A 9,647-nucleotide genomic window follows, 5' to 3' on the forward strand; every position below is an offset into this window, starting at 1 on the left:
GGCAGAGATTCTTAAACCTAGTATGTATAAAAATCACTTGTTAATAAATGCAGGTTCCTGAGTTCCACCATCAGAAATTCTGTTTCAGTGGGTTTGGCCTGGGGTCTTAGAGTCTGTATTTTTAATAAGTGCTCTATATGATTTTGATGCAGGTTAACATTCATCTAGGGGATGCCCAGCCAACTTCTTAGTGTCTGTGGGGATGACAGTAGGGCATCATGCAGGTTAACTCCCAGGTTATAGCCTCGGGAGCCGACCAATGAGAGTAGATGTTAGGAGGATGAAGGGGGAAGACTGGTTATTCAAAGTAAGTGCTTGGGTCATTAGAAGACTTGTTTTTCTCCTCCTAGGGGAGTAAGTAGCATTGCCTTCAGCCAACTTATTCTTGCAAAGAGAGTGGTTGGGATGGGGAGGAAGTAGGAATTTAACTTTGGAGTTACTGGTACCAGTTCTATCCATCTTTCAATAGCTAGTGTTGCTTAAGGTCTGAGGGTAATATGGAAAAAATAGATACTCTAGATAATGAATAGGCAGGGCCCCTTCTCAAATTTGACATAGATAAAGAAACTTACCTGAAAATGTTATGAATGAGATAGTCTAATTTCCTAATTCTGCCCCTGCATCTCCATCTCAATCCATATCCTATAAGTAATAACTAAATGTTTTATTCAAAAAGGCAAGAGGTTGGTTGCCTTTTGAGGTATCTTTTTATTAAAGTAGTGGTGGCGTTATGTGAGTACTTCCCCTTATCTTTAGTTGCTCCTTCTCTGTCTCTTAACCTAATGTACATGTGGAGGTTCAGCTAGAATAGTTGGCAGTCGGAAATATGATAGAACTGTCTGAAGTCACCTAAACTGGAAAACACTAAATCATCCTCCTATTTTTACTATGCAGAATTTTAAAAAAAACCACAAAACTTTGAGATTGAAATAAAAAATTTAGACAATATGTACCATCTTATGGGGATGTGTCATATGCCATCCCTAGTATTTTGGGCTTCTTTTGCTTTCAGCCCTTTCATTCATGCTGGGCTCCACCTTTTTCTGGGACTTCTTATTTGATACCTCAATAATTAAGGCCTTGAAATTCCACCCACCTGTCACCAGTCTGGACTTCTCAGTCCACCAGTGTCCCTGAGATGTTTTCTTTTTTTAAATTTTTAAAAAAATTTATTTATTTTTGGCTGCATTGGGTCTTCACTGCTGCGCACGGGCTTTCTCTAGTTGCGGCGAGTGGGGGCTACCCTTCGTTTCAGTGCGCGGGCTTCTCACTGCGGTGGCTTCTCTTGTTGCAGAGCACAGGCTCTAGGTGTGCAGGCTTAAGTAGTTGTAGCACACGGGCTTCAGTAGTTGTGGCTCGCAGTCTCTAGAGCGTGGGCTCAGTAGTTGTGGCGCACAGGCTTAGTTGCTCTGCGGCATGTGGGATCTTCCCGGAACAGGGATCCAACCCGTGTCCCCTGCATTGGCAGGCAGATTCTTAACCACTGTGCCACCAGGGAAGTCCTTGTAGTTTGTTTTATCTTTATTATCATCATTGTTACATAGCTGGAAAAGATTTAAGAGGCTTCCTAATATAGTCTTCTACCTCTTCAAAAAAGGAGAAGGCCTACGGCAACACTGGCTGCTTCCTCCTCCTTGGCTTCTGCCATTTTCCACTAAACTCCACAGTTGTAAAATTGAAGGGACATATACCATGGTGCCAAATTTAATCTGTGACGCCTGAGGAAATCCATTCAAACCCAACTCATCCATGGTCAGGTGGACCTCAGCTCCAGGTTTCTTACCATGAACAAGCCCAGAGCCATTAAGTGGGTGGTGAGTAGATGTGTGTTTCTGCTTTTTCATAAGCTAAAGCCGGGGGGAGTCAGAAGGGTTTCTTTTGTCTGGGTGATAGTGAACACTTTTGTGTGGTACTTGCAGCTAAAATCATGAGTAAACATTTGCTAAGCAAACTGACTAGTGCCTGGCGCATAGTAAATGCTATAAACATGTTTGAAAATATAATAGAAAGCATAATTTAGAGTGAAAATCAGTGTCTGTGATTCCATACTGCTCAGCTCAGAAGAGCTTTATGTTCGGCGTCTCCATAGGTTCTCAGTGGGCTGGGCCCGAGGCTCATCTCCTGTCTTCCCTTCACTCCTGTTGTCAGGATTTTTCTTTGCTCAATTAACTCTCATTAACTGTAACCTTCTGCAGATGGGAAACGGCCTCACAGAGGAGCCCCTTCAGTTTTCAGTGCAGTCTCTTCTATAGAGACCCGCAAGGAACCCGAATCAGGGACTGGTGTGAATTGATTCTTTTACAAAATAAGTTGACAAATACTGCTTTATTTTCTAGACTGGAGCTGCCAAAAACTGAGCTTCATTTTTTCTGGCCTTTATATTCACCGACAAGAGACGTTGTAGGTCTTAAGGGCAGTGGTATGCTGGTAAATGTTTAACAACCAGCTGTCTCTAGGAAAAAAGCCTTGATTTGTTGTATTTGCCAATTTTCATGATGTAGATATTCCCACCACGGTGAATTTCAAGCTACCAATGTAACCTCACTGAAGTGGAACTGGGAAGAAAGGTGTACGTTCAGCTCTCCTGAGCTGGGAGCAGGCTCCTGCTTGCCACTGTAAATACAGGACTGAAGGGATGTGCCTTAGGCCCAGCCCATGGAAGGTCTATGGAGATATTGAGGGCAGCTCTTTTGAGTGTTATTTGTCCACCTGCTGTATGGCATGCGGTGCTCTAGGTACTGGGAACGTAAGAATGAACCAAATGAAGTCCCTGCCTTTATGGAACTTATATCCCAGTGAAATGTTTTCAGAAGTTTCCAATTTCAACTTTTTGAGACCCTAGCATTTTCATATTTGGGGACAATTTCAGTCAAGTTCCCATAACACTTATTTATTAAATGAGGAAAATAGAATGGGCTCATTTTATTTTCCCTGAGTGTGAGGCAGGGATTGGGAAGGAGGTAGAATTGCTCTCTGAATCGTCTCTTCCTTGGAGTGGGAGACCCTAAACATCGCAACGCCAGGAGCGTTAGCAGTGTACCACAAGGGGTGGGAATTAAAGGGCAGAGAAGGTAAAGGGTCTTGCTTAGAGTTCCAGTTCCCTAACTAATCCAGAGGAGGTGACTTAATTACAAGCCATTACCTCCCTCATTCAAAGTTAATGAGCTCGGGGGACTTCCCTGGTGGTCCAGTGGTTAGGACTCTGCACTTCCAGTGCAGGGAGCATGGGTTTGATCCCTGGTCAGGGAATTAAGATCCCACATGCCGCATGGCGTGGCCAAAGGAAAAAAAAAAGGTAATGAGCTGGAAGCTTATACAGTGGACAAGATTCTGGCAACCGAAATCTTGTCAAAGAATTGCAAAGCTCTACATCCTCAAGAGAAGTAAGAAAGGCATTGGAGAAGCTACTGATGGCAGAGCTCAGAGAGAAGCATGACATACATGCTCCTTTGGAAAAGGAGTTAGGATTCTTGGTGAAGAACCTCAAATCTTTCCTATTGAGAATCATTGAGCCAGGCTTACTAATAGGCGCCGAAATTTGAGGGAGTGAGATCTTTATCTAGGAAGATAGGTCCTCGGGAAACTCAAAACTTGAGATAAGCAAAAGCAGAAAGAAAAGAGACAAACTTTTTAGGAAATTAACTGTATGATGCTGTGTAAGTCCTGCTCGGGTTGCAGGGCTCTCCAGGACTTCTGCCCATGCTGGTTTTCACCTGGTGAATGAATGATTCACTCAACACACAGTGTCTAATGATGCTGCTGTCTTAGTGTCATCTTTCCAGCAAAGGTAGGTTGTGGACCAGTCACCTCTCTGTGTTTGTCTGGAATATGCATTGTTCCGTTCTCGGCCAGGCCATGTCCATCTTCCTTAGAAGCAAGGACCTATGTATTCTTCATGCTGGTTTGGAATTTAATTCTTGACTGTGCGATTTTTAGCCAAACAAACTCAGGCCCTTTTCTAGTACAAGGACCCCTCCCAGCTGTTTTGGAATGACCAGCGTGTCTCCAACTATGGATTGTGGATTACCTATATCACAGTTGCCTTCTGGTGCTTCTCTAAAATACCCATTCTTGTGATGATGTGCCCCAAGTCTACTGAACCAGAGTCTCTGGAGTGGGACTGAGGAATTTGCATTTTTAATAAGTTTCTCAGGTGACTCATAGGTACACTAAAGTTTAAGAACCACTGGTTTAGACTCAGAGACTGTTAGGAAATAACCTCAGAGTTTCCCTGGGGTCCAACCTGTATCCCATTGGGACAAAAGCTGCAGGTAAGCCTGGGAAAGGTTTGGAGCCTTATTTTTCTGTTTAAATTGGGATACACACACCATTTGGTGGGCCAGTAGGGACAAAGCCCCTTCCCAAGGATCACCATTATGTGACACGCTGCTACTAGCAGGCCCAGGTCAATTAGCCATTACAGCTGAAGGTGAACATAATTATCTTGTTTTCAGCTGCTAAAGTTTAATTCTGCTAACATTATGTTATGGACATTTGCATGATGGTTGACAAAAAGGAGATCAGTGTGAGTAAAGACGTTTTGTGCCCTTGACCCATGCTCTGTCATTCTAATGTTTGTGTGCCAAGTATGGCTTCTCTCAGTAACATTTAAAAAATCATTCATCCCTGTGCTTCGATGTTTCTGACCCTTTGGCTCAGTGCTGAGGGAAAACAACACAGATATCTTTAATTGTGTCCAATGCCATCATTTTATAGATGTGAAAATCAAGATGTGGGGAGACGAGGTGACTTATCCAGGCGTGTCGGGCTGCAGCAAGTCCCCAGGTCTTGCCACTTCTAGGTGAGTGTTCTTTCCTTCACTGGGCTGCTTCCCAGCAGGAGGGAAGTGTTCCTGTCAAGTTCTGTGCTGTCTCACAGTTCTTGGCAGACAAGATTCCCATGTCTAAAGACACATTATTTAGCATTCCCCCGTGAAAGCAGGGGCGTTGTGTTGAATTATGTACTCAGTCTGAGACTTGGAGAAATTGTGTCTTCCTCTCAGCGTCTTGTTCTATATCACTGAGCACTCGTTTCCTAGAAGGCAGGGACAGTACTTGGCTGATAATGTAGGCCAGGGGACTGCCCTCAGTGCCTGGGAGGGCAGGTGTGTTGTAATTACCAAGTCCTGTGATAGTTGTGCTGTAGTTAATGAATTGGAAGCCTTGTCTCTAATTTACTTTGGACGCCGACAGGTGCTTCAATTAATGGGCAGGAGCAGCTGCCTTGGAGCAAGGAGGTGGGGGCAGCTTTGCTTTTTTTTTTTTAAACATCTTTATTGGAGTATAATTGCTTTACAATGATGTTTTAGTTTCTGCTTTATAACACAGTGAATCAGTTATACATATACATATGTCCCCATATCTCTTCCCTCTTGCATCTCCCTCCCTCCCACCCTCCCTATCCCACCCCTCTAGGTGGTCACAAAGCACCGAGCTGATCTCCCTGTGCTATGCGGCTGCTTCCCACTAGCTATCTATTTTACATTTGGTAGTGTGTATATGTCCATGCCACTCTCTCACTTTGTCCCAGCTTACCCTTCCCCCTCCCCGTATCCTCAAGTCCATTCTCTAGTAGGTCTGCATCTTTATTCCCGTCTTGCCCCTAGGTGCTTCATGACCTTTTTTGTTTTTTTTGCATTCCCATTCCTCCTCCTTACTCCTCTTTACCTGATTTGCTTTGGAGACATCCTGGCTTTAAAAAAGGGCACAGACCCATTCTTACTGTGGAATCAGCGAGAAAGAACATACAACAAACAGAGCAAAGCTAGAGGGTTTGCGCAGTTCCTTCAGAGGGTGCTGATGAGCCAGCGAATCTTTTTTTTTTTTTTTTTTTTTTTTTTTTTTTTGCGGTACGCGGGGCTCTCACTGTTGTGGCCTCTCCCGTTGCGGAGCACAGGCTCCGGACGCGCAGGCTCAGCGGCCATGGCTCACGGGCCCAGCCACTCTGCAGCACGAGCGATCTTCCTGGACCGGGGCACGAACCCGTGTCCCTTGCATCGGCAGGCGGACTCTCAACCACTGCACCACCAGGGAAGCCCCGGAGCCAGTGAATCTTTGTGATTGTTACTAATGTGATGTATTCTAGAGTGTGGTCAGTCTCTTTGGGGGAGCATGGGAACATAAATCAGTTCATGAAGAGTAAATTTGATAGTAAAGGATCAGGAACTTAGAGCTGTTTCTTGGAGGAGAAAAATGTCTGTAGTTAATAGTCAGTTTGAGGTTTGAGTCAATGGCTTTTGACCTGTGAAACGAGCAAAACATAAAGTGTTCTTGATCAGGTGGCAGCCACTGCCTGTTCCCTATTCAGTATCTATGCTTTTATTATTTATTCCTTTTTTTTTTTTTGCGTTACGCGGGCCTCTCACTGTTGTGGCCTCTCCTGTTGCGGAGCACAGGCTCTGGACGCGCAGGCTCAGCGGCCATGGCTCACGGGCCCAGCCACTCCACGGCATGTGGGATCTTCCTGGACCGGGGCACGAAACAGTGTCCCCTGCATCGGCAGGCGGACTCTCAACCACTGCGCCACCAGGGAAGCCCTTATTTCTTTCTTAAAAGATCCTGATTTTGTTTAGGGCAACAGAGTGCCCAGATAAAAATACCTTCCAGATTCCTTTGCAGGTAGGGGTGCCCAGGTAACCCAGGTCTGACCAGTGAATGGATGTTTACTGGATGGAGCTCTGGGAATTTTTTTTTTTTTTTCTGGTGAAAAGGGACAGGTTAAGCTGGGACATGCCTTTGCCCTTGGCCTAGGCCTTTCTCCCTTTCTATCTAGAGTATGAGTCCCACACCTGGGGAGGGAATAATCGTCTTACAGCTCTGGTGACATAAGCCACATGCTAAGAATGGCAGAGTAGGAAGTTAGAAGCTGGGCCCTTGCCTTGATGACTTCTTTGAGCAGCCACCCCATCCTCTTCTGGACTTCGGGTTACATGGGAAAAACAACCCTTTCTTAGTTTAAGCTGTTATGGTTGGATTTCTGTTGCATAAAGTCCTGTAAAACTTTGGGAAACTGCTGGTTAGGTGGTCCTTATACACGGTATTTATATATATATATTTTAAAATTACAGACGGGGGCCAAGGAAATCAGGGTTTATTTATTTATTTAGGCCAGGCCACGTGCCTTGCAGGATCTTAGTTCCCCAACCAGGGATCGGACCTGTGACCCCTACAATGGAAGCGTGGAGTCCTAACCACTGGACCGCCGGGGAATTCCCACTATACACGGTATTTGTAATTATGGTCTAAGCTAATGGACAGTTCACATTATTATGTAGGGTTGGAAATTTTAGATGTGGAGAGACTGCAATCTCTGCTAGGGTTACTTTGGTGGAAGTTGCAGGGCACCAAGATACAAAAACTTACCAAACGTTGCTCTACCTAAGGCAGTGCCTAGCAACAGTCAGGTGTTATCCACACTGTTTACAGCTCTTTGCTGAAGGAGGATTACATCAAAGTCAGAGCAGTCAGGAACCAACACTTAGTGTGACTTCCTTGTCTTAAGGGGGTGGGCCATGAGGGGTTTGCATATGACCCTCTAGTAAGCTCTGTGCACATGACCTGGTGACTGCTTCCAAGAGTGGGAGGTATTTGGACCTCTTTTATTTCCTACTCTGGGCCTCAGAAGGTGGTCCAGGAGGGTATTTGAGCACAGATCTGATACCTTCTTTGAGGCAGTTCCAATGAGCAGGTTGTCTCTAATGGACCCATTAAATAGCAAATAACCATATTTCTTAACAAAGATTTATCATAGGAACTTTGCAGCCATGACACATTCTCTTTTCTTGTCATTATTTGTATAATATATCTTCTGGATCTTACTGTTATTTACATAAGAAAAATAAATGAGAATTATAGATCGCTAATTCCATTTGTTTAGGACAAGAAAGGAAAATAATTACATGGTGAGGGACTTCCCTGGTGGCTCAGTGGTTAAGAATCCACCTGCCAACGTAGGGAACGTGGGTTCGAGCGCTGGTCCGGGAAGATCCCACGTGCCATGGAGCAACTAAGCCCGTGCGCCACAACTACTGAGCCTATGCTCTAGAGCCCATGAGCCACAACTACTGAGCCCACATGCCACAGCTACTGAAACCTGCACGCCTAGAGCCTGTGCTCCGCAACAAGACAAGCCACCGCAATGAGAAGCCTGTGCGCCACAACAAAGAGTAGCCCCTGCTCACCACAACTAGAGAAAACCCGCGACCAGCAACAAAGACCCAACGCAGCCAAAAATAAATAAATAAATAAGTTAATTTAAAAAAAAAAAAATTACATGGTGAATGTTTCAAGACCTTTAGGCTTATGAAGAGGAAAATTTCCCAAGAATCACAAAAAGTGTTGTCCATGGTATTTATTTATATGCCAATGTGATATTTCTCAAACTTTTAGCAACTACAGACCACATAGAAGGTGCTTTGAGAATGAGTGCACCATAATTTGAGGTAAATTGAAAATAAAAGTTCAAAACAATTTAATAATAAAAACTGTTTCACAAAAACAGACGCATAGATCCATAGAAGAGACTAGAGACCCCAGAAATAAACCTATGCACTTGTGATCGATGAATCTACGACAAAGGAGGCAAGAATATACATTGGAGAAAAGACAGTCTCTTCAAAGCAGTGCTGGGAGGACTGGACAGCTACATGTAAATAAATGAAATTAGAACACTCCCTAACACCATATACAAAAATAAACTAAAAATGGATTAAAGGCCTAAATGCAAGACCAGAAACCATAAAATTCCTAGAGGAAAAAATTGGCAGAACACTCTTGGACATAAATCATAGCAATATTTTTTTGGATCTGTCTCCTAAAGTAAATAAAAGCAAAAATAAACAAATGGGACCTAATTAAACTTAGAAGCTTTTGACATCCAAAGAAACCATCAACAAAACAAAAAGACAACCTACTGAATGGGAGAAAATATTCGCAAATTATATGACCAAAAGATAAGAGGTTAATATCCAAAATATATAAACAGCTCATACAACTCAACATCAAAAAAAAAAATACAACCCAATTAAAAAATGGGCAGAAGGGAATTCCCTGGCAGTCCAGTGGTTAGGACTCCATGCTTTCACGGCCGAGGGCTTGGGTTCTATCCCTGGTCGGGGAACTAAGATCCCACAAGCCACAGGGCACAGCCAAAAAAAAAAAAAGGGCAGAAGACCTGAATAGACATTTTCCCAAAGAGAACATTCAGATGACCAACAGGCACGTGAAAATATGCTCAACGTCATTCATCATCAGAGAAATGTAAATTAAAACCACAATGAGATATTGCCTCACACCTGTCAGAAAGGCTCTCATGAAAAAGAACACAAATAACAAATGTTGGCAAGGATGTGGAGAAAAGGGAACCCTCCTACACTGTTGGTGGTAATGTAAACTGGTGCAGCCACTTGGGAAACAGTATGGAGGTTCCTCACAAAACTAAAAATAGAGCTACCATATGATCCAACAATTCCACTCCTGGGTATATACCAGAAAAAAATGAAAACACTAACTTGAAAAGATACATGTACCCCAGTGTTCATAGCAGCATCATTTACGATTGCCAAGATAGGGAAGCAACCTAAGTGTCCATCAACAGATGAATGGACAAAGAAGATGTGCCATATACATATATATATATATATATATATA

At 43.6% G+C, this 9,647-nt stretch overlaps 1 protein-coding gene across 7 annotated transcripts in view; it reads left to right on the forward strand.

Moving 5' to 3' along the window:
• The window catches only part of GPR176 (G protein-coupled receptor 176), a 90,421-nt gene that overhangs the window by 22,999 nt on the left and 57,775 nt on the right, over positions 1 to 9,647 (forward strand). For 4 of the 7 annotated variants that reach the window (XM_024732435.1, XM_024732438.1, XM_024732437.1 and 1 more), the window contains one exon: positions 4,717 to 4,801. The exons of the other annotated variants lie outside the window; for them this stretch is intronic. In XM_024732435.1, coding sequence (XP_024588203.1) covers positions 4,717 to 4,801 — 85 coding nt within the window. Of the gene's footprint in view, positions 1 to 4,716; positions 4,802 to 9,647 lie in introns of those variants that run through there. 7 annotated transcript variants of the gene reach the window in all.

Source organism: Neophocaena asiaeorientalis, unplaced genomic scaffold (assembly GCF_003031525.2).
Source record: "Neophocaena asiaeorientalis asiaeorientalis breed wild unplaced genomic scaffold, Neophocaena_asiaeorientalis_V1.1 scaffold119, whole genome shotgun sequence".
NCBI lineage: Eukaryota > Metazoa > Chordata > Mammalia > Artiodactyla > Phocoenidae > Neophocaena > Neophocaena asiaeorientalis.